The following is a 26,421-nucleotide window of genomic DNA, read 5'->3' on the forward strand; positions in this document are numbered from 1 at the left end:
TTTCTTTGTCTGATAAGGTAATTGTAGTTGCTGGTGTTACTTTCGGAGATAATTGATGATGGTACGTGGCACTATCACTCGAAGAGTCTTCGTGAGTGCAACTTTCGTCGGTGTCTTCGCCGTCTGTAGAGTCACAGTCTGCAATACCGAGTGTTCCAGTTGTTTCTAGCCACATGTCTGCGCCATTTACATGCTCGTCTAGAAGTTTAACAACCATGTCGCACAACACATAGTCTTCACGCGTGTTTTCTGTTGATTGCTTCATTTGGCGACTTTGGTATATCTCCATGGCAAGCAGCAAAACATTTACAGGGTTCGCCATCACCTGTGAGGGGAGATTGAATGTTCACCGTAAAGTGGCTTGCGGAGTATAGATGAAAATGTACAGAACATCTTTCATATCTCTAACCAGTTTCAGGACGGTATGTTTCGAAATACATACCAGAAATTAAAAGGACGTGCATGCCACAGAAATGAATATTCGTTTCCCCTTTCCACCAAAACCTTGCAGCGATATTCCTCTTTAGTGAACGCCGCGATAAGACGGCCGCACTTCCAGACCATGCGCACAACGCTCGCGACTCGCCATTTCCAGGGGTGGCCAGCCATCACTGCAAGCGCCAAGCAGGAAACACAGCCATGTTCGTGATTCTTTTTTAGGGACTTCCAGTTCATGTCAGCAGCTACAATTTTGCAAACGGACCTTTTGCACAGTTAAATAACAGTGCTAAAAAAATCAATACATGTTTCGGCATGACAAGTCTGACCATTCCCTTGTCAGTGATAGTGATGGACAGGAGCAGTATAACCTACTCATTTCACTAGATATAATTGTAACTTTCTGAACAATTCATGTTTAATAAGTGACAGCGATTTGGAAAATCTATGTTTGCCAGATGGTTACTTTATGCGTTAATTTCAGTGTCTCTCATTGATTACTTTGTGGGGAAACATGCTTCTTTCTGCCGTAGCTTATACTACAGCAATGAGTGAATGCTCACATTCTTGATACCTCACTGGATATGCTATTGCAACTGTAGCCAAAGATTCATATCCCGCTGGAAAAGTACATTTCAAGTCAGATGGTTTCGCTCCTACTCTACTGTCACTGAAAACGATCACAACAAAATTAAGTATAGGAATCCTACAAAAGCCTTGAGGTCATACTATGGTACTGTGCAAGTGAAAAAAGTAGTTTTTCACAACATACGACAGATGGAGTTTGTCAGATTCCACTAATTATGAGTGCATTATTAACTGTTGGTTCACAGGCACTTTTCTGCTGCTTATTGTAGCTATTTTTTGAATGTCAAAGCTGGAAGAGGAGAAATATCAGATTTTCGCCATATGGAATATTTGAATTCACCTTAAGTCTCCACATTTCGAGCAACAGCAGAATATCCGTGAGACAAGCAGACAACAAGAAGCCAGGTCATGCCCGTCTTCTGAAGGCTGTGCCAATGACAGTGATCTCAATAACAATATTGTATAGCAAAGATATGTTGACAACTCAACTACTGGGGAATCTCCAAAATTGTGAATCACATCTAGTGAATATGCTACCGAGGTTTCGGTCGTATTAAGACAGTAAAACACAAATAATTGTTGCAGTCATAAATTTATGATATTTGTTTGCACTCAGTGCATCGATGTATTAGAAGTAATTACACTCTAGTCCCTAAACCTACTTACATAAATGCGAATAAGATTCATTCACATATAATGAGGATATCAAGCCCTTGCCACCCATATCTCTGAGGCGAAGCTTTAGTCACTTCAGAGGTCACTCACAGAACCGATCAGCTGATATCCTTCCCGGTAGTGTAACTGTAACTTGGCAACAATGCAGAATATGTTTGGAAACTGTGTGACTGATGAATTACTTCCTTGATGGCATAGAACTATCCTGCTAGATTCACTTGATATTACCGTCATTTCGACTGAATAATGTGAGTAATTTTCTCTTGTGATGTGATGTAAGGATATCAGTTAATATTTTTCAGCCCATGAAAGTCATTAAACATGGGAAATACAACTACTCCTGTCTTTTATGTTGCAATACATCTAGCATAGCGATTTCTGGGTCATTAAGTAGGACGTATACTGCCCCTCTTTGCTAGCTCCGCAGTAATGTGCTTGCTTACTGGTACAAGCTGCTTTTGTTCGCCTTTTGAAACTTGCTGAAAGTCAGATCTTTAATTCGTTTGTAACAGAGACACAAGCAGGCAAATAGAAATTCAATAAGGGAATCGTAAGACAATGCTCGAGCAAAATTTGTCTTGTTACTTTCAGTACCCCTTAGTGTCAGGGCGAAAACTTTATGGTACTGCAAAATTCGTAATACCACTTTTGTTTTCTGCTAACACATTTTTTGTTGTTGCGAATACATAATTTTATCTATTAGCTGTCACATTTTCATAATACTTGAGTATTATGAAAAGTCGGTAATATCCTACTAATTCATGTCAAAATAGGCACAATCGTCTTACAAACACTTAATTCTTTATTAAGATAGACTGCCGTCATGGTGTTTCTGTTGTAAGTTGAATTTAATTTGTATTAGTACAGTGAATATTTTAATTGTGTTTTCCATTAGTTTATTAAACACAACAATAATCATCAACGAGAAATTAATTAGCAACCGTATATTCTTTCACAAGATATAACACAATCTGACAGTGCTAAAGTAGTTTACAAATTCTACGCTTTTATAATACTACTGGTTCCAACGATATGATTAACCCAGATTAATTTGAAGAGCATTTTCATCTAGAAATGAATTGCCTCAACAGTTGATCGACCAAGAGTGGGAAAGGTAAAAGATTATGAGTATATGGCCAGAGGGACAGGTGCCTGGGAGATGACTTCCCTATCAATACAAGTGCCTGAAAGGGGCACACCTTTGGGGAAGAATTCGTAGTGCAGAACACACTTTTGGAGCTATCAGATGGAAAATATTATGTTCACACTACTCTTTGCTCGAGTTTATGTCTTTTGGTAGGGCTCAGCCTCTCATTTCTATTTAGGAACTTAATGATAAAGGCATAATAACTCGTAACCAGTAACAGTACTGCACAGGAATGGTCAATGACGAACTTGATGATGTTCAAGCGAAACTGCAATAATAGTCACTCTGTTGATTTTTGTTGTTTCCAATTAGAGAATGCAGTACTCCTACACCAGATTTCTGAACATGCCTGTTGAATGCAAATGTCACACGATGGTTAAATGGTAATCCATCACTTATATCAGTAGTTGAGACTTCCTTAATGTGGAAAATCATTCATGCCAGAATGATCTCTGTTGAAATAAGGATATCGTTTTCTGTCGTATTTTTCCCAAAAGCTCTCGCTTCACACACAGTTCAAATCTTTCGAGCTGCCTCCTCTGCATTCCCCCCTATTATACCAAAAGTAAATATTGTGTTGCAGATGTTACATCTTTTTCCACTTGCGACCCAATTTTACAATGCTTAACCATATTTAATGATTTTAAAGTATGAAAATCCAATGCTTAACTGCATGATGGTAACTAGAACTTCAGATTCGAAAATGACGGTTGATACATACAATGACAGCATCATGATGCTTTCACCTGGGCGTCACCTGATTTCAGGCAGCAGGTGGCGTCTGGCCAGTGGCTGGTAGCCACTGCAGCGCGAGGAAATGCTCAAGCGTAAGCTGCTCTGATCACAACGCAGCCATGCACTGTCCTGTGGAATATTTTCTGGAAGTATTTGTTATTACTGGTGGGTAGAATGTGAAGCAAATTATCGTTGATGTTTAATCAGAGTCATAACACTAGACGAAGGCCGAAATGTAGTAAAATAATAATAAACCCCATGGAGGCCCGGGAAAAGAATATGCCCCAGGTATGTTTTGCCAGTCGTAAAAGGCGACGAAAGGAACAAACCACTAATAGGGCTAACCCCCCTTTTAGTGTGATTAGTTGGTTCAGGACAGAACTAATGAAGCCTCAGACAAGCGCTGTCATGGTCGGGGACGGTGCTTGAACCCTATGCCTGTTCACAATGGTAACGACACTGCTAGCCACACGGAATATGATTTAAATCCAAACAGAGGTGTTTTGCAGGATATGCTTCCTGCAACCACCCTACAAGGAAAACAAAGACAGAGGATGAGATGGTCAGATTAAGTTAATCGACACCTCATGTTCTGTTATTACCAATCAACAAACCTAGGAACCAACACAACTGGATACAGATCACAAGTATACACAACATTTATTACCAGATACCCAGAATTAAAATTTTTAACAGAACAACGACTAGCTGATCAGATCCATGTAATAATAAAAAATAACAGGATACCCCATCAGAATTAGAAAAAAATCAAACAACAAGTACAACAAATACTGGAACAAAATAATGTACAATCAGAAGAAGAAGAAATTACAGCAATGGACTGAAACATCCCAGAGCAAACAAACAAAGAACAATACGCATCAATTAAACGATCAGAGGAAAACGAAATCTTACGACAGCCACCAGAACGAACACAAATAGAACACGAAGTGACACACATGTTAGATACAGAAGAAAAATTTCAGCTGACATATATAGAATACAGAGACACAAGTACAGACATTAGACCATTCTTGCATAGACCACCAAATAACCCATAAGTCGAAACAACAATAAAAACTATCAACACAGTCATACACAACTAAATAAATGAAAATACAACTATGGAAGAGTTACAACTACTGGTTTATATAGGAGCATTCACTACACTAAATATACACACTAGGCAGAGATCAGAACCAACCAACACACAGAAGAAACTCACAAAACCAGCATGGCAACACAGACTACAGATCAGAATAGAAAAACTGAGAAAAGACATCGGACAGCTAATAAAATTTATAAGAAATGAAATATCAGACAAAAAACGAAAAAGGTTAGGTAAAATCTCACAACAAGTAGCGATAGAGCAATTAGATGAAAAGAAGCAGAAATTACAAGCATTGGCCAAACGACTTAGAAGATACAAAAAAAGTGAAAATAGAAGGAAACAAAACCAAACATTCAACACAAACCTAAAGAAATTTTATCAGACAGTAGATAACACACACATTAAAATAGACAACCCACCAAACATAACAGACATGGAACACTTCTGGAGCAACATATGGTCAAACCCGGTACAACATAACAGGCATGCACGGTGGATACAAGCAGAAACAGACACATACAAGATGATACCACAAATGCCTGAAGTGATAATTTTGCAACATGAAGTCACCCGAGCAATTAATTCTACGCACAATTGGAACGCCCCTGGAAATGATAAAATAGCAAATTTCTGGCTAAAGAAGTTCACCTCAACACATTCAAATCTAACTAAATTATTTAACAGTAACATTGCTGACCCATACACATTCCCTGATACACTTACACATGGAATAACTTATCTGAAACCTAAAGATCAAGCAGACACAGCAAACCCTGCTAAATATCGTCCCATAAGATGCCTACCAACAATATACAAAATATTAACTTCAGTCATTACACAGAAATTAATGACACATACAACACAGAACAAAATTATAAATGAAGAACAAAAAGGCTGCTGCAAAGGAGCACGAGGATGTAAAGAGCAACTGATGATAGATACAGAGGTGACATATCAAGCTAAAACTAAACAAAGGTCGCTACACTATGCATACATTGATTACCAAAAAGCTTTTGATAGTGTACCCGACTCATGGTTACTACAGATATTGGAAATATACAAAGTAGACCCTAAATTGATACATTTCCTAAACATAGTACTGAAAAACTGGAAAACCACACTTAATATCCAAACAAATTCAGATAATATCACATCACAGCCAATACAGATTAAGCGTGGAATATACCAAGGAGACTCATTAAGTCCTTTCTGGTTCTGTCTTGCTCTGAACCCACTATCGAACATGCTAAATAATACAAATTATGGATATCATATTACTGGAACATACCCACACAAAATCACACATTTGCTATACGTGGATGATCTAAAGCTACTGGCAGCAACCAATCAACAACTCAACCAATTACTAATGATAACAGAAGAATTCAGCAATGATATAAATATGGCTTTTGGAACAGACAAATGTAAGAAAAATAGCATAGTCAAGGGAAAACACACTAAACAAGAAGATTACATATTGGATAACCACAGTGACTCCACAGAAGCGATGAAAAAAACAGATGCCTATAAATATCTAGGAAACAGACAAAAAATAGGAATAGATAATACAAATATTAAAGAAGAACTAAAAGAAAAATATAGACAAAGACTAACAAAAATACTGAAAACAGAACTGACAGCAAGAAACAAGACAAAAGCTACAAATACTTATGCTATACCAATATTGACCTACTCATTTGGAGTAGTGAAATGGAATAACACAGACCTAGAAGCACTCAATACACTTACACGATCACAATGCCACAAATATAGAATACATCACATACATTCAGCAACTGAAAGATTCACATTAAGCAGAAAGGAAGGAGGAAGGGGATTCATTGACATAAAAACCTACATTATGGACAGGTAGACAATTTAAGAAAATTCTTTCTAGAATGAGCAGAAACTAGCAAAATACACAAAGCAATCACTCATATAAATACATCGGCTACACCACTGCAATTTCATAACCACTTCTACAACCCTTTAGATCACATAACATCAACAGATACGAAGAAAATAAATTGGAAGAAGAAAACACTACATGGCAAGCACCCATATCATCTAACACAGCCATACATCGATCAAGACGCATCCAACACATGGCTAATAAAGGCAATATATACAGTGAGACGGAAGGATTCATGATTGCAATACAGGATCAAACAATAAACACCAGATATTACAGCAAACATATTATTAAAGATCCCAATACCACAACAGATAAATGCAGACTTTGCAAACAACAAATAGAAACAGTAGATCACATCACCAGCGGATGTACAATACTAGCAAATACAGAATACCCCAGAAGACATGACAATGTAGCAAAAATAATACATCAACAACTTGCCATAAAACATAAACTAATAAAACAACACGTTCCCAATAACAAGTATGCACCACAAAATGTACGGGAGAATGATGAATACAAATTATGCTGGAACAGAACCATTATAACAGATAAAACAACACCACATAATAAACCTGACATCATAGTCACCAATAAAAAGAAGAAATTAACACAACTAATTGAAATATCCATACCCAATACAACAAATATACAGAAGAAAACAGGAGAAAAAATTGAAAAATACATCCAACTGGCTGAGGAAGTTAAGGATATGTGGCATCAGGATAAAGTTGACATTATACCGATTATACTATCAACTACAGGAGTCATACCGCACAATATCCACCAGTACATCAACGCAATACAGCTACATCCAAACGTATACATACAACTACAGAAATCCGTAATTATTGATACATGTTCAATAACCCGAAAGTTCCTAAATGCAATGTAACATATACCGTACAGTTAAAAGGAAGTCACGCTTGATCAAGGTCCGCGTCACTTTTATTTTTGACCAGACATAACGTCTGAGAAAAGAAAGAATAATAATAATAATAATAATAATAATAATAATGATGATGATATGGTCGGACACCAACATGTGACTATACGTTTCGAATGCATGGGCTCACACAACGCGACAGCATCGTGCAAGTAGACCACACTTCCGCCTGACACTTCGACATCTTACAGTGTTGCCATACTGTGCAGATGGCCGGACTTAGTGTTGTCAGGGGCAGTTGGTTTTATTGGTCACCTTAAGTGAACGACTCGGACTTAGTGTCTTTGGTGGCCGGCTGGTAGTCAGTTTTTATGTCTAAGACTGTACACTGCCAAGTCATGTGACATTCCTCTCTCCACTCCCATCACTCATTGACCTGCCAACCCCTTACTCAGGCTGTGGCCAATGTTCGTGTCACACAGTATACCTGCAGCCTGTCGAAGAACATGCTTAGCATTTTGGGAGAGTAACAGATCAATGTGAAATTTTTAGTGAAACTTTGAAGTCTGCCACAGATGCTCATTCTTAATTGAAATAAAGGTATGGTGATGAGTGTCACTAATGCAGTCAAGTTTTTGAGTGGTTTAAACAGTTCAAATAGGAACAAGAAGAGACTGAATACGAGTCACATCTAGGGTGACCCTCAACATGAACAATGGACAAAAATATTGAAAAAACTGGAGTCCAAAAAGACTATCAGTTGAGTATTTTTGTCACTGCTGACAGTGTAAGAAGCAACAAAGAAACACAGTCTGGCAGACTTTACCTGAACATTTTCACATGAGGAAAAATCTGTTCAAAAATGGTATTTAAGTTCCGGTACCTGTTAAATTGCTTTCAATCTATATTTACATCTCATAGAAACTCCACAAGTCATCATAAGATCCCTGCCAGAGGGCACCACATATGACTGCTAGTCATTTCTTTTCCTGTTCCACTAGCAAACAGAGTGAGGGAAAAAAATAACTGGCTGCAAGTATCCATACAAGCAGTAATTTCTCTCATCTTATATTCATGATCCTTATACTGAATGTACATTGGTGGCAGTAGAATTGATCTGCAGTTGGTCTCAAATCCCAGTTCTCTAAATTTCTGCAATAGTGCCTCATGAAAGGAGTGTCATCTTCCCTCCAGGAATTCCCACTTGAGTTCAAGCAGCATTTCCATAATACTTGCATAATACTCCATAATACTGATCGAATCTACTGATAACAAATCTAGCGGCATGCCTCTGAATTACTTAGATGCTTTCCTTTAATTTGACCTGGTGGTGTTCCCATACATTTGAGAAGTTCTTAAGTTTGGGTCACACTAGTATTCAATGTGCAATTTAAAGATAAACTATACTTTGCCAAAATTCTTGCACTAAAATGAAGCTGACCATACACCTTCCCTACTACAGTCCTTACATGTTCATTCCATTTCATATCGCTTTGCATCATTGTGGCTAGATATTTAATTGACTTGACTGTGTCAAGCAGCATTTTACTAATGCTGTATTCAAACATTACAGGATTGTTTTTCCTACTCATCTATATTAATTTACTATTTTATATATTTAGAGCAAGTTGCTATTCATCACACCAACCAGACATTCTGTCTAAGTCATCTTGTATTCCCTTACAGTCACTCAATGATGACACGTTCCCATACACCACTGCAACATCAGCAAACAGCTGTCAATTGCTGTTCACCCTGCCTGCCACATCATTTCTGCATAAGAAAATAACAGTGGTCCTGTAAAATTTCCCTGAGGCACTTCTGAGTATACCTTTGTCCTCAATGAACACTCGCTGTTGACAACATACTGGGTTCTATTACTTAAAAGTCTTCGAGCCATTCACATATCAGGAACAGTCTGCAGTGGTGCACCATGTCAAATGCTTCCTGGAAATCTAGGAATGTGGAATCTACATGTTGCCCTTCATTCATTGTTTGCACGACATCATGTGAGAAAAGGGTAAGCTGAGTTTCACGTGAGCAGTGCTTTATAAATCTGTGCTGATTTATGGACTGAAGCTTTTTGATTCCCAACAGGGGACAGGGTGTTGTGTGTCCTTCATCATCATCATCATCATTGACACGCAAGTCACTGAAGTGGCGTCAACTGAAAAAAACTTGCAATACAGCGGACAAACCCCAAGGGGATATCTCAGCCAATAAATGCCATATGATCATTTCATTTCATTATGCACCACTTAGAGAAATCCTTCCTGGGAACGCAAGACTCTAACTTTTGAATCAGAGATCACATTTGTAGATGACGCTTTTATGACCTGGTGCAAAGGCACTTTGTTCTTATCATTTCATAACTTGGGACATCTTGCTCTCTGATCTGTTTCATGTGGTTCTTTTTTTGCTTCAGTGAGTTTCTTTCCTGAACTTTTACATTCAGCTCAGGCCCAGTAAAATCTGCTGCCAATATTAAACACCCAGGTGCAATGCTTAACCCATGCATCAATTCAGCTTAGCTCCCAGTAGTCATTTATCAACACAGGAGGGCGTGTTGTGTGGATCATTATGTGAGTACTCATATAAATGTCTACCCACATGAACTACAATTACCAAATGGTAACCAAGGGCAGATTTGACCACCCAGTGGTAGAACATACTGCTCAGCTCAATATGTTGTACTTCAAGGATTGTTTCCCAATCTGTGCCATCACAGTTCACCAATAACAAAAACTTTTCTAGGCTGCATGAGTGACATCTGTCCCTCCACAGTGCACCCTTCAGTCGCACAATGCTCCTGGCCCCAACAGTAGACCATATCCACCACGTTACTCCATCCACGTTCCACGACATATCCAGTCTCTCACTTTAATAAGGAGTGTAGGTGCATGGACCTCATGCATACTACTTTCTTAGTAAACTTACTCAACACACTACTCTTATATCCATTTCCCTTGATGTCCCTACCTCTCTTCAATTCTTGCTTGTCTCTTCCTCTTGCTTCTTTCATGTCCAGCCCACCAGATATATCAAAGTTAACTACTTATCTCAGTTGACTTGCACAATTGTGTGTGTGTGTGTGTGTGTGTGTGTGTGTGTGTGTGTGTGTGTGTGTGTGTGTGTGTGTGTGTGTGTGTGTGTAAGGACTCAAGTTTAAAATTTGTGCTCCTACCAATAGTAATATAAATTTTTCTCTTCCCTCGTAAAGAGAAAAAATTGCGTAAGTTGTAATAACTGTGGTTTCCAGCATTTTTTGAATAGTACAAGTATCAGTTTAAAATTTCTGGGTTATACATACCATCAAGAAGAAGAAAAATAATCCAATGCAGAGGCTCAGTGAACCACATGTACTAAATGTAAGTGCCAGAAGAATTACAGCAACAGTGGCAGGTAGGTGAGACAATGCTGACAGAGTCCAGTCAGACAGAACAATAACACCTGTTACAGTTTTGGCCAAAAATCTGCAACACAGTATACAAAAAACAATAATTCAGCAATCATAAGACAGAAAGGCTAATAAGACAATATAAAGCAATTATGAAAAGATTGTGAGCAAATGCCAGTAAAACTTTTAAAAGAATGTGGTACCAAATATAATGATTGATCTTAGGGAAATGTAGTATCACCAATATTAAATTTATTTATCTCCAACAGTTTTTACAATCTCTTTGCAGTGATGTTGTAAAAGTTTCTTTAAATGAAAGTGCCACATCTATTATCAGTAACTATAACAGAAATAACAAAAGCTATCAATAAATTATGAAATGAAACACAATATGATTATCATGGTATCCCAAATAAGAACTTTTGAAGTAAGAAAAACTTCTACTGAAGCATGATCACCAATGTTTCCCTGAGTGCAAGAATATTCCTAATAAATGTCAAACACTGAACTGTAAAACCCCTCATAAAGAGGAAGCGACATATGGTATACAAAGCAACACACCAACTGAATTATTATCTAGCTTTTCCAAGAGCCATTAAACAAGCTATATATGATAGGGTACACACATAAAAGTGATATAATTACTTAGAAAACTCAATGTGGGGAAAGAAAAAGTGAGACCTATTGAACCAATATCTTCAACTTCCTAATTTACATTCTTATTACCGTGGACTGTGACAAATCAAAATATTAAGTTTTTATACATTGCTCTAAAGTGTTTAATCTAATGAACATGATAATCCCTCGCTCTAGTCAAGCTACAGTGCCAGTACAAGGTAGTTGGCTGGGGCAGTACAATCATGCGGAGGTGTGAGGTGTTTGAAAGGATTAAGTACACAATTTTTCCAATTTAAATTTTCATCAAAATGCACACTCATAGCATCTGACACATTCTACACTCGCTTACATCCAACATCACACTTCACTACAGAATGAGAATTTCACTGTGGAACTAATCCTCAGGTTGTGGCTAATCTACTCCTCACTGTGTCCTCTCTCCCAAAGGTGTAAATCCCTTGCAGTAAGCTATAGGCTCTGTGGATTACAGGGAAGGGGGATGCAGGCACAGACAAATTAATGTATTGTATTAGTTTGTGGAACACGTTCAGACTGCTCAGCTGCACTCTCATTGAAATAACTTCGCTGTTGACGTTTCAGCGAGTTGCAGTGTAGTGTCCCGCTGTTGACCAATTGTAGTTTTTTCTTGAGTGCCCATGTGCTCACTGTATCGCTAGCTTTGTAATTACATGTAGTGCTTTGTGAAGCATGGTTGGCTGCACACTGGCAACATTATTCCCTGTAACTGCAATTTGTTAGTTACAAAGTTATGTCATTCGCACTATAGTAAAGACTTGCCTATGAAAGCCAGTGATCTGGTTTTAAATGCCAGTCCAAGACACAGCTTTAAGCCAACAGGATGCTTCACATCTCTCTCTTGCATTACATAAACATCTTATGATTGTATGCATTCACACTGTATCTATAAGAGGGGTAGTCAAAAAGTTTTAATTACCACCACAAAAAATAACATTATATAATAAATTTTTGTTTGTTTTGCAAGTACAGGTACATGTCTGGAGTCTTTGTACATGTCAAAATCCTTGTGTCACAATACCATATCACACCACTAGAGGAACAAAACAAAGTGGGGCAGTCCATTGATAAAGTGAGGTATTGTGTGGAAATTCGCTTTCTCAGCACTAGCAGATTTGTTGCAGCTGTGTCAGGCTATTCCAGATAACTTCTTTAGGCATCTGCACAGGCTTAACAGAGCTGGAATATTTCTGCTTCTGCTGAAACAGAATTACTACATGATTCTCCATTTTATCAATGGTCTGCCCTATTTTGGTTTGGGTCTTCTTCGGGTGTGCTATGGTACTGTGGTGCAGGGATCCCAGTGTGTCTCAAGACTTCTAAGATTTAAAGCAGATGGTGGTAGTCCAAGATGGGGTAAAAACCCGCATCGAGTTTTGGAATTGAGTACATCAACTCAGCAGTTGGCCACCAGGTGGCAGGTGTATCTTATTGTAATTGACCATTCCATGAAAGCCTGCCTGGCAGGTCACTCCAAAGATGAGAAAAAGGGGTCTGGTTTTTTTTAAATACTGCTTACATATAACTTTCATGGTGTTTTTACTTGAACATGTATAATATAAGTTTTGAAAAGAAGAATCAATGAATTACACATTGACACTGCTGCATTTAAGCATCATTTTTGCATGGACAAAACTGTTGTAGTTGCTCCTTAAAAACCACATGCTGTACCTTTAGAAAATGCTGGAATGGGGCAAAACCCCAAAGGTGTTTTGGGGTAAATCCCTGTAGCTCCAAAATTGTGATGATAATTCTTATATGATAATCCCCACAAAAGATGACATTCAACTCACTCTGTGTGAGATTATCTCACTAGTAGATATAACTCCACTGCCTAAAATAAAATTTAAGAGGATAGAAGAAGAATCCATGGGAGAAATAAAGCTTGTTACTGAGAAGGAAAGATGTACCAAAGAAAGAAGAGAGCTTGCAATAGAAACAAAATGACTTGATGGATTAAAAAAAAAGTTCAAATGGCTCTAAGCACTATGGGACTTAACATCTGAGGTCATCAGTCCCCTAAACTTGGAACTACTTAAACCTAACTAACCTAAGGACATCACACACATCCATGCCTGAGGCAGGATTCGAACCTGCAACCATAGCAGCAGTGCGGTTCCGGACTGAAGCGCCTAGAACCACTTGTCCACAGCGGCCGGCGAAGAATTTCACATCATTGCCAAACAAAGAGGGAAGAAAGCAGATCAAACAGCAAGTTAATATTCTTTAGAGTCAGATTCAGACTTCTCAGTTCGTGAGAGTAGCTCAGATATAGATATGGACTTACTATTCAGTGAAGAAGTACCCAAAGAAGAAGAACAAGAGCCTGAAACTTCAAGGGAGAATCAAATGTTCCTGTCACTCAATGTCTTCACTGCAGTAAAAGTGCAGGGTAGAACCACAAACACACTCCGGCTCTTTTTGGCTACAATAACATCAATACGTTGTACCAAGAGGAAGGTTATGAAGCTGTGTTTTACAAAAAACATCCAGGAGCCTAAAAATTTACTGAGACACAGGAAGAGTCATTGGCACTGATGATGTGACAATGAAACTATCAAAACCCAACGGAATGTATACAGCAAGTTCCATAAAATACACACACACACACACACACACACACACACACACACACACACACACTTTATCAGAGGACCAAAAAAATGGCATTATTTACTAGGTATCTAGACAACTTAGCCTCAGTCATTGAACTCTTTCAGATTATTCTATAAATTCTCCTTTTGTGAAAAAGGAAGTATTATTTTTGTACAAATATTTTTAAACATTATGTTCTCATTTATAAGTTATTTAAATTCAATATTTTATTGAGTAATTTGGCTACAGTACAATACTGTTACAAAGTAAATTGAAGATGGAGAGAGGAGAAAGGAAAGAGAAGCGAAGGAACTAGTGATAGCAGCTGCATTGGAACTTTATGTGCAATCAGCAGCGTCGGGTGGCAATGTGAACTGGACTGGACTCAAATCTGGTATCTCCTGTTTACCAGGCAGTTGCATTAACCTCTGCACTATCTAGAAACACTGTTTATCGCAGATGAGTGGATTATCTTGGTACGCTCCCTGGCTGACTCACATTCCTGCCTACTGTCACCCATCTGCAGCCCTTGTCCATGTCCTCCATGCTCGCTAATTCTGGATTCCCACTGGAGGTTGAACGGTGTTGTGCATCCACTCTAAAGGTTGTGGATTCATTGCCCATTGAGGCGAATGAGTTATATGAATAAGTGGTGCCTGTTCTTTCAGACATGTCCAAAAGAAGACACACCACACATTATATAAATGTCACCGAGGATCATTTCAAGAGTTTTTTAGTATGCAATCATCCTTTTCTATTTATGTCTATCTCAAATTGTACAAAGGTCCCATTTTGTGAGGAAAAACCCAACATTTTTCTTTCTTTTTTGGTAAATTGTAAATTTATCTGCAACTAATAATCAGAAAGACCTGGAATTCGGATGGGTTATGTGTAACAACTCAATTTGAAATTGTGGGGATATCTACTCCCCCTTCCACTGATCACAGTGTTAGAAAAACTGAAAATTGCACAGCTTTACCACCATCTACCCTACTTGCAAATGAACTAAAACTGTATTACATAACCATTTTCCAGAGTAATAGAGAAAACCTTTCAGTTCTTATATAAACTAGTTATTTTCTGTATATGTAATTGACACCACTGTAAACTTAGACAAAGCCAATAGTATGAAAAATACTGAAAGGCAAATAAAAATATTCTGTTCTATGTGTTTTTGATGTGATGATCAAAACTTTACAACTACCTCTGGTCTCGCCTTTTTACACTAACATTTATGTTCACAGTTTTTATTTACTAGATAAGATAATGAACTAAATAACACTTCAACTCACCTCAGTGCCATTTTGTGAGCTGCTTGCCCAGACAGAATAATGGCTGCCCAGCAAAACACTCCCATCAGGAAGACGATAGTGAATGAAACCATATACAGTATTGATGACAAAAGAAAAGTATCAGTGTCTAAATACTGCACAGGCATCACACCTGATTCCTTGAGGAATGACAAGGGCATTATATCCATGCACCACCTGCAAAATTTTCAAAGTTATGCTGTAGCTAGTAAAAAAATAACTTGTTAGCAATACACAGTGTTACCATCACATTGCCAATCTCCATATTAACCCATTAGGTGTTTATTACAACTCATCATGGGATTTCAGAGTGGACAGAAATGGGAGCAGTCACACATTAAGTATGAGTATTTACATAAGTGGTTTTTTGGGTGTTGGGGGCTGATGAGCAAGGAAGGAAAAGAGACTGGCAGCATCTGATATATAGTGCTAGAGAAGGATGTTAAAACATCATTCAGACACAGTAAAGGAAGTGACATTTTGAACAGTCAATGAGGATGAAAAGTTTTCATTGAAAACTTTACTAATTTTTTATTGTCTGCCTCTGTACAGTGCAGCAATGCTCAGTTCTTACCGAGTATCTTGTAACTTCGCTGTCAAGGGAGAGTTTAATTAATGTTATCACTTTCTACAAAACACCAAGGCTCATTTAATTTGCTTGTTTTTATTCCTCGTCATTTATAATTTTAGTAGTGTGGCTTTGCACAGCCTGAGCACCACAAATGTGTAGTTTGATCTTTTGTTTAGTGGTCTCACTGCAACCACTCTCAGGAAATGACGAAAATCTGCACTGGCCACAACTGACAGGCTGCAGGTCTGTGCTGTTCTGGTATTCTGGGATCCCTGATGTTGCTGTGCACTCCATCTGCATGATCTGGCCAGTGTGTCCTCTTATGAAATGAATGGCAGACAGTGATATCTGAATGAAATGTGTGTCATTGTTGGCTGTACAATTGTCCACGTATACCTTAGCAACAGAAGCAAGGAACTGTCCACTGTTAAATGTACATTTTAGAAAGCATAGAATACCTTGCAGAAGTGGTCAATGCAGCTTTTTTACTTTTGAATTTACAGCAATACTTTTCAATCGGTATATAAAAGAGTGTACTGCTGGTTTCTCTATCTGTTTCCCCCTTCCCTGTCCCATTCGCGAATGTCACACGGGAAGAATATTTGTAGGTAAGCCTCTATTTTAGTTCCTTGTGGTCATTTTGCAAGACGTATGTGCGAGAAACTAATACGTGCCTGAGTCTTCGCGGAATGTACTCTTTCAGAATTTTCTTGATGCACAGTGACATCTTGTACCATTTGCCACTGGAGTTTGTTGAACATCTCCATAACACTCTTGTGCTAACCAAAGGATCCCATGACAAAATGCACCATTCTTCATAGGTTCTTCTCTAGCTCTTCTACTAATCAAACCTGGTAGCTGACCTCCAGTGGTGGAGAGATGCTTCTGAATCTGCACTGAAAGTGACTAACAAGTTGTCTGGATCGAATTTACAGACAACACAATGACTGACCATCTGTTTCTGAAGTCTTTCTTAAGCATCTGGTAAGATACAATAACTAACCCAGAAACAATCACCTTTCCTAAGTTTCAAGAGGGGGAAAGAAACAGTATCCCTCTAAAAGACAGGATAATGTCTAATCACCCAGATAAAATTAAAAAGGCAAAAAAAATTATTTACTTCTTGCTAAATTCAGCTCCTGCATGGAGAAAGGGCAGCTGTGTGCTTTGTCAAAGTCTCTCCTCTCGGCAAGCACTCTGTGGTGCTTTTTATTTATTCATCAATATTCATATTGTTCCCTTCAAACTAAGGCCCCTCAGATACAATACACTTGTGCCAACACTTCTTCCAATCCTCTACACACTTCTCACAAGCACTGTTTGGTACAGCCTTGAGTACTTCCAGCGATGCAGTTTTTATTTCCTCAATCATTGAAAATCTTCATCCTTTCATAGGTCTCTTCAGTTCTGGGAACAGGAAAAAGTCACAGGGGGCCAAATCCATAGAATATGGTGGCTGAGGTGTGATTGTCATTTTGTTTTTGACCAAAAAAATCTCTCACAGGCAATGATGAACGAGGAGGTGCATTGTCGTGATGCAAAAGCCATGAATTGTTTTTCCACAATTCTGGTTGTTTTTCTCACAAACGACACACAACGTCAAGGTAATACTATTTATTGACTGTACAACCTTGAAGCAAAAATTCATGATGCACTATGCCACAGTAATTGGAAAAAAAAAGAAAAAACAGTGAGCAAAACTTTGACATTTGATTGAACATGGCGTGCTTTTATTGGACTTGGCTCTCCAGGATGCTTCCATTGGGATGATTGGGCTTTGGTTTGCATGTCATAACAGTAAACCCATGTTTTGTCATCAGTTATGAACCTTTTGAGCAAATCAGGATCATCACCGATGTCATTCAAGAGCTCCTGAGCAATGCTCATGAAATGATTCTTCTGATCAAAATTGAGAAGTTTTGGAACAAACTTCGCTGACACATGTCTCATGCCCAAAACATCCAAAAAAATTTCATGGCATGAGCCGACCAATATGCAAACATTCTCAGCAACTTCTCTTATGATAATTCAATGATTTTCCAAAACAATTTTCTTCATAGCTTCAACGTTATCATCTGTTGTTGACATGCTGGGGCATCCAGAGCAAGGTTCGTCATTGGCATCTTCTCAGCCATCTTGGAAGAGCTTGTGTCACTTGTAAACTTTTTTTTTTTTTTACTCAGAGCAGACTCACCGTATGCCACTGTCAACATTTCAAGTGTTTCAGGGCACTTGATTCCATGTTTCACACAAAATTTGATGCAAATTCTTTGTTCCACTTTTTCATAATAACTGAAAATTGCTGAGCATACTAAAATGCGTCTAATCTTTCTATCTGTCAAAAGCAAACAAAGTATGCTAACACTTGAAACTATGAACATAATTGGGTACCAACATAACAAAACAAAAATCGACAATCGAATGTATGTTGCACAAGCAATTTGAAAAGTCACCTTACTTTTTGAACAGCCCTCATATATACGAGGAAGTGTATAACACAGTAATGAGTGATCAGCAATTAAAAGCGGAATACTACTCAACCAGTAAACTCCCAATTCTTCAAAGAATTTGATTCCCAGTATAAAACACCTTCATACATCTGACTGCTTTACAAATGATTTAATGTATTAAATATTTGATGTTAAGCATGTAAACGAGAAAAAGTTTAGAAAAGGCTTGAAATTATGTTTATAGCTTGTTGGAAGTCATGAGCTGCTCTCATTATGAAACACTGTATGAATATAGTCTGGCTAATTTGCACTCCATTTTAAGCAAAAGCTTGTTTTTCATGCATCTCAATGTCTATGACATCATATGTCCTAAACTATGTGCCACAAAATCATATAATTTGGTAGGCACACACAGTGGTAAAGTGGATACTACGTGCAACATGTCATTCCAATAGAGTTCACATCCCAGCTGCGAGGTTTAGTAGTAACAGAGTAATAAATGGAAACATCATGCCTGACGCTGAAGTTTTACTGCAAGAATTATGAAAATGTGGTAAAGGATAAACATTTTTGTTCTCGTCATTTTGTGAGGGGTGTCAGTGAGAAAAAGTTCCTTAAATGTTTCACATTATGTGTAAAATTTGTAGGAAAATGTTCTCATTCTCAAATACGGGATTCATTTAGTTGAGGTAATTTGCACACAGTGAGCTACGCTGCCACAAGATACGTACACAGTTAATGGAATGTAATACTTTTCTTATTGTGTTAAACCTTTAACATAAGAGTATACCTCTTAATGAGTAGAATATGACAGCATTTTAAGTTTTTAAATTTGGTCTATAATTGTATGAAAGAATGAAAATCAGACTTCTATTGCTTCTGGAAGCTGTTAGGTAGGCAACAAGCAACTGGATCCATGAACCATGAATCGGGTTAGTCAATGGATGTAGTAATAGTGATGTTAAAATTTGTCTCTAGGGTAACATGTCTAATACCAGAAATATCATATACTAGTAGACAGATTGAAGAGTTGAGATAAAATTTTACATCAAGGATTTTCTTTCTTTCTTTTTACCCCCTGTGATCCGATTTTGATGAAATAAAGCCTCTACATTGACCCAAGCTATGCTCAAGGTATATGTGAAAATTCCATGAAAATTCATCCAGTAATTTTGGAGATTAATATGTTCAAACAGACAGACATGATGGTTTTACGGTTTTATTGTTACAGCATAGACCAGCAACCATTTGTATAGTTATTCGAACATCTGTCTTAACATAGCTATGTTACAGTATATTAAACATGGTTTGGACGATGAACCGGAGCTCACGCCTAGTCAAATTAAGCGAATCGATTAATTCTTTTTGCAAAAGATTTTAATTGGGCTGATATTAATGCTCAGTTAATGGTACCATTTGTATGTGCACCATTTGGTTTTTTATGTGCAAAAACAGTCACCCTCTTATAGATTTTATGTGCAAAAACATTCATCCTTAAATAACACCAGACTGGAGCAAGACTGATGGTTCAGATTTGGTCCAAAGGTGAATCTGACCTTGGTCTTAACTGTGTGAAAAATCTTGCTTAACTTGGATTTTATGTGCAAAACCACATTTATATGGGAGGTTTTTGAAGTGCATCACTTCTATACTTAAGACTTGTATGAATCAGTTCAAACTCTGCACACTGGTAGATACATGGATAAAGTCAAAATGAAATTTTTTATACAGTAATCTTCATCTGTTGTAGAAATACGATGGTTAAGTCTTATGTGAGTTGAATGCAGGGAAACGGTTTGTAGGGAGTCAATTAAAAAAAATTATATATATAAAAAAATTGAAAACTCTCTTTCAAAAATCTAGCTTCATTTGGATTTTACATGCAAAAAACACATTTTTCATGAGGTTTTTTGCGTGTACCATTTCTGTGTTTCAAGCTTGTGTAGACTGTTTCACATTTTCTAAGAAGCCAAAACAAATATATGTAATTAATGGTCATCCTGTTGTTTTGTGAAAACTTTATCTGATGCCATGTTATTTCAGTCTAAAGTTGCATGTAAAACCCGGTCTTACACAAATTTAACATGCTGATATAGCTGAAAGCAGTACGGATGATGATAATAATATGAAATATATTGTTGTGGTAATTGTAAGAAGCAATTGTAAAAATATTTCACAGTCCAGGTTTTTGTGTGAAAAACAACACATTTGCACATGAAACTGTTTTTTTGTAGAAATTCATTGCATTTTCTATGCTGCATTTGGAAATAATTTTAAAAAATTAATTATTACAGTTGATTATCATTTCTTTCTTCATATGTTAAAAGATTTTATTCACCAATGGTTTAAAATCATCGATAAATGTTTGGACATACAAAACAGTGCATGTACAAAACCAAAATTATGCCCACACTTGTAGAAAAGATTACTGTTTCATCGAGCATTTAAAGCTTTATTGATCACAACACAAAAAGTTAAGCTAAAACGAAAAAGCTATGGGGAATGCTATGGGGAAGCCATTGAGCATTCTAGTGAGATCCTCTCCTGGGATTGCAGAATCTGTAGTAGAAATAAGTTGACAGAGGAGCAGGAGTGTAAGATCTGCCCTTCAGGTGCTGTTACAATACGCAAAGGAGGAACTAGATAATTTGAGGAGGAGGTATTCAGACAGTGGTACTTTGCGTATATGCAACAGATTTGACCAGCTGTCATAGTTAAGTGGATGGGAGCCTCTTGTTGCTGTATGAGTAGGAAACATGCAGCAGTCCTCAGCAGTTAGGAGGCCTAGGTTAGCTGTAAAGTCAAACAGAAAGTAGAAGGTTCTGCTGCTAGGTAATTCGCATGGAGAGGTGTGGGCCAACAGTTGCAGGAAGCGTTGGGGAGTGAGTACCAGGTCACCAGCATTGTGAAGCCTAATGCAGGGTTCGCTCAGGTGACTGACAGCATAGGGGAGTTATGTAGGAATCTTACAAAGGAGGATCAGTGGGTGGAGCAGGGAACACTCTTGATAGGGACGGGGAATATGATGTAGATCGTGACCTTGTAACACTATGGTAAGATGACAAATTATTTTCTTCTAATTAATTATCTTTGACAGGAAGTGTAATCTCTGTAATATGTGCTCTGCGCTCAAAATATACAAAGTTACTATATAAAATAAAATGTTAATTGGTCTTGAAATTTATGATGAATTTTATGCTCAATGTATGTGTGAAGAGGTGTAATACCAGTATATGAGCACCCACTTGTTGTTTTGTTCCTACTGAAGGTAAAGTTACAAGAAACAACATTATCTATGAAATCTGTTACTTCACTGCTTTTAAAGAATAGAGTGATTATCTATACAAGTGAATTTTATTTAAATTTGCGCTCTGTAGAAAGTATCTGATAACATAAGACTAGGTCCATGCACAAATGCCAGTCTAGTATTGACTTACATTTGTAGTGTTAATGAAGTTGCTCAGATTGACAAAGTATTTAGTACTGAAGAGTGTAATAGTGTAGTACCCACTTCACCATTTTTATATGCTTGTGACTGGGTTCATTACATTTTCGTAGGAAAGAAGTGCAGGCTGAGTTTTTCCACTAAAACTGTCTACCTTTTCTTTAAAAGAAATGTTTCACATCTCTATGCCTAATTAGGCTAGTGACCATATTCTAATTTATTTGAGTAAGTTTGAGTAGTTAAAACAGTTTCTAAATTAGATCTGTTACTTTCTGTTCTTTTTCATAAAGTTAATTTCTTGTCCAACAGGCTACATCCTTTAGGCATTTCACGATCAAATCCACAAAAATCCTTACCGAGGGTAACATCATACAGCTTCTAAACAGCATAATTAGCTAAAAAATTAGTTTCAGAACACATACGAGAGGCAGTGATAGTGTTATAACGTGGTAGAGATAGTTACTCAAACTGGTGGCACTAATGTGCATTTCATGCAACTGTTACAGTGTCATGATTGGCCTCATCTTAATGCGACTGTTAGGTGCGTTAACATGGTGCTGGAGAGGGCACTGATGGCAGAGAACATGGGTCACATTTCAGTGGTGCCAGTTGAGTCTATCAGTAGATTGGGTTTCACTAGGCCTGGCCTGCACCTCAGTGGGTATGGGAAGGGGAGGCTGGCAAAGCTTATAGGTGACAGAGTAGTGGGTGGTGGTGGTATCACTCAGGGAAAAATTCCTATAGTAGTTGGTGTTAGAGCTGTGCCTTTTTGAGATTAAAGTCAGCTGATAGGTATATCTGCTTAAAGGAAGTACTTCTAACTAAAGGCTCACCTTCAGAGGATGTAATGTTTCCAAGTAGAGAAGGAATTAACATATTTCATCAAAATATAAGAGGCATTAGAGATAAAGTTAATGAACTGCTTACAGATGTTGACTTTCAAATTACTGGTATGTCAGAGCACCACTTAAATATTTTGACAAATCAGAGGCTTCCATTACCAGGATTACCTGGCTGTTTTTCAAGGAGTTGCTTGCAGTGTGGGGGAATGGCTACGTACATAAAAAACAGTATTCCATTTGAGTCCATAAACCTATCACGGCACTGCACTGAACAGACATTTGAATATTGTGTGGGGGCAGTTGAATTTAGTGAAACCAAACTTCTAATTATTTTTGTTTACAGGTCCCCTAACTCTGACTTCAGAGCATTTCTGCTCAAGCTAGAGAGGGCTCTCGATTCACTTTGTAGGAAGTACCATAAATTAGTTATATGTGGTGACTTCAATATACATTTTGTGTATGATTGTGCAAGAAAAAGGATGTTGGTAGATCTCCTAAATTCATATGACCTGAGGCCGACTGTGTTTTTTCCCTCTAGGGTGAAGGGGAACAGTAGCACAGCCATAGACAATATTTTTATTCATTCTTCATTCCTTGATGCGCATTCTGATAGTAAAACGTGAATGGCCTTTCAGACCATGATGCACAAATGTTAACACAGCAATAGAGAGTTTTTTAAACCTTGTCAAGGAACAAGAGTGGCAGGATGCCTATAGTGCTGATAACATAGATGACAAATATAATGCTTTCCTTAACACATTTCTCATACTCTGAAAGTTGCTTTCCATTAGATTGTTCTAAACCGGGTACTAGCAGCCCAGGTGGCTGACTAGTGGGATAAGGATATCATGTAGAACAAAGTGGGAATTATATCAAAATGTTAGAAGTAGTCACCATCAAGTTACAGTAGCCCATTACAAACAGTATTGTAAGGTGCTTAAAATGTTATTAGGAAGGCAAAGAGTATGTGGTATGCAAATAGAATAGCTAATTCACAGGATAAAATTAAAACCATATGGTCAGTTGTTAAGGAAGTGTCTGGTCAGCAGCACAAGGTCGACGATATTAAGTCAGTCCACAGTAAAAATAGTTCTGTTACTGATAAATCAGATATATGTACAGTATTTAACAATCATTTTCTGAGCATTGCTGGTTAGTTAAATAAAGATTTAGTTTCTACAGGGAATCATATAACTATCTTGGCAAATACCTTTCTGAAATTGGTATCTGAAATACTCCTCTGTGATACAGACAATAATTAAATCACTGACGATTAAGGACTCTCATGGTTGTGATGGAGTGTCTAACATACTATTAAAGTACTGTGGTCAACAAGTTAGCCATGTATTTAGCCACATTTGTAATTTTTCCTTTAGGAATGGTCAGTTTCCTGAACAATTAAAGTACTCAGTAGTAAAGCCGCTTTATAAAATGTGGAAAAAGGGATGAAGTAGATGATTTTAGACCAATTTCTATGCCATCAGTGTTTGCTTAAGTTATTGGGTTGGGTTGTTTGGGGAAGGCGACCAGACAGTGAGGTCATTGGTCTCATTGGATTGGGGAAGGAAGTCAGTCATGCCCTTTCAAAGGAACCATCCTGGCATTTGCCGAGAGTGATTTAGGGAAATCACGGAAAACCTAACTCAGGATGGCCGGATTCGGGATTGAACCATCATCCTCCCAAATGCAAGTCCAGTGTGCTAGCCACTGTGCCACCTCACTCGGTAAAAGTTATTGGAAAGGCTGTGTATGTAAGGATAATTGATCATTTTATATCACACAATTTGCTATCAAATGTACAGTTTGGTTTTAGAGGTTGCTTAACAACTGAAAATTCTATATTCTCTTTTCTCTGTGAGGTACTGGATGGGGTAAACAAAAGGTTTTGAATGCTAGGCATATTTTTTGATTTAACTACGGCATTTGATTGTGTTGATCACAAAATATTTCTCCAGAAGTTGGACCATTACGGAATACGGGGAGTAGCTCAAAATTGGTTCACCTCTTACTTTAGCAACAGACAGCAAAAGGTCATTATTCACGATGTTGATCATGGCTGTGGCTGTGATGTGGCGTCTGAGTGGGGTACGGTCAAGTACGGGAGGGGGGGGGGGGGGGGCAGTGATCAGTGTTGGGGCCACTCCTGTTCCTTATTTATATAAATGATATGCTCTCTAGTATTACAGGTAACTCTAAAATATTTGTTTGCTGATGACACTGGCTTGGTAGTAAAGGATGTTGTGTGGAACACTGGCTTGGTTTCAAATAGTTCAGTTCACGGCTTGTAGAAAATAAATAAAGCTAAATTACAGTATGACACAGTTTTTACAGTTTCTAACACACAATTCCACAAAGCCTGATGTTTTAATTTCACAGAATGGGCATATGATTAGTAAAACTGAGCAGTTCAAATTTCTTGGTGTTCAGACAGATAGCAAACTGTCGTGGAAAGCCCACGGTCAGGATCTTGTTCAAAGGCTTAATGCGGCCATTTTTACTATTCGAACGATATCTGAAGTGAGTGACTGTTCAACGCGAAAATTAGTCTGCTTTGCTTATTTTAATTTGCTTATGTCATATGGTATTATATTCTGGGGTATCTCTTCCCATTCTAAAAGGATATTTTTCGCTCAGAAACGGGCAGTTCGGGATAAATGGTATAAGTTGACGAACCTCTTGTCGATCCCTGTTCATGAATCTGGGTATTTTGACACTGGCCTCTCAATATATATAGTCCTTATTGTCATTTCTTGTTAAAAATATTAGCTTATTCCCAAGAATAATCAGTCTTCTCTCAGTTAACATTCGGCAGAAATCAAACGTGCATTTGGATCGGACTTCCTTAACTCTTGTGCAGAAAGGTGTGCAGTATACTGCAGCATCGATTTTGAATAGGCTACCACTCAAATTCAAAAATCTTAGCACTAATCCACACGCTTTCAAATTGAAAATGAAGAGTTTCCTCGTGGGTCACTCCTTCTATTCTGTTGAGGTGTTCCTTGAAAAAGTAAGCTAATTCTTGTTGTATTGTTGATTGCGTTTACTTTAACTTACAGATGGACTTTTTTCGGGTTCATAAACATTTTATTTTTATCTGTTATTACTTTTATGTTGTAATTTCTTGTACTGACATGTTCCATGAGCTTGGAGATTTGCTGCTCAATTTTGTCCAATGGAATTTGACGTGTAAATAAGTAAATAAAAAATATACAGCCTCAGGCATGGATGTATAAAATGTGTTAACTATAAAACAAAAATTAAAAAAGTGATAAGAACTAAACAAAATAAAAAATAAAACAAAACCCTTCCCATGTGCATGTGACGTCGATGTGGTTGTGAGGCCTGTGTGCTCTGAGGACAACACATTAGGCTATACTGGGCAGTTTCAAACATACCAGGCAGGTAAACATAGAGGAGACAGACTAATGATGCCCAACTCGAGCAACACGGTTCGAAAGACAGTTATTCGTCACCCGAGTCAACAAAAATCTACATTGGTTGCCAAACTATGATGGTCTAATGTCAAAATTATGGTTGAGTGGAAGTTGGAATCCAGAATGAAAAATGCTCGTCGTAGCACAAAAAGGGCAAATAAGTCCTGGACAGAGTTAGGGATGTAAAAGAAGAGAAATAGCTTTTTAACTTCAAAAAATTTAAATCAA

At 37.7% G+C, this 26,421-nt stretch overlaps 1 protein-coding gene across 1 annotated transcript in view; it reads right to left on the reverse strand.

Moving 5' to 3' along the window:
* The window catches only part of LOC126162565 (GPI inositol-deacylase), a 166,907-nt gene that overhangs the window by 30,299 nt on the left and 110,187 nt on the right, over positions 1-26,421 (reverse strand). Inside the window, exons 11-12 of the mRNA XM_049919153.1 lie at positions 15,434-15,628; positions 10,806-10,968 (exon numbers count right to left, since the gene is read on the reverse strand). Coding sequence (XP_049775110.1) covers positions 10,806-10,968; positions 15,434-15,628 — 358 coding nt within the window. The remainder of the gene's footprint in view (positions 1-10,805; positions 10,969-15,433; positions 15,629-26,421) is intronic.

Source organism: Schistocerca cancellata, chromosome 2, assembly GCF_023864275.1.
Source record: "Schistocerca cancellata isolate TAMUIC-IGC-003103 chromosome 2, iqSchCanc2.1, whole genome shotgun sequence".
NCBI classification, from domain to species: Eukaryota; Metazoa; Arthropoda; class Insecta; order Orthoptera; family Acrididae; genus Schistocerca; species Schistocerca cancellata.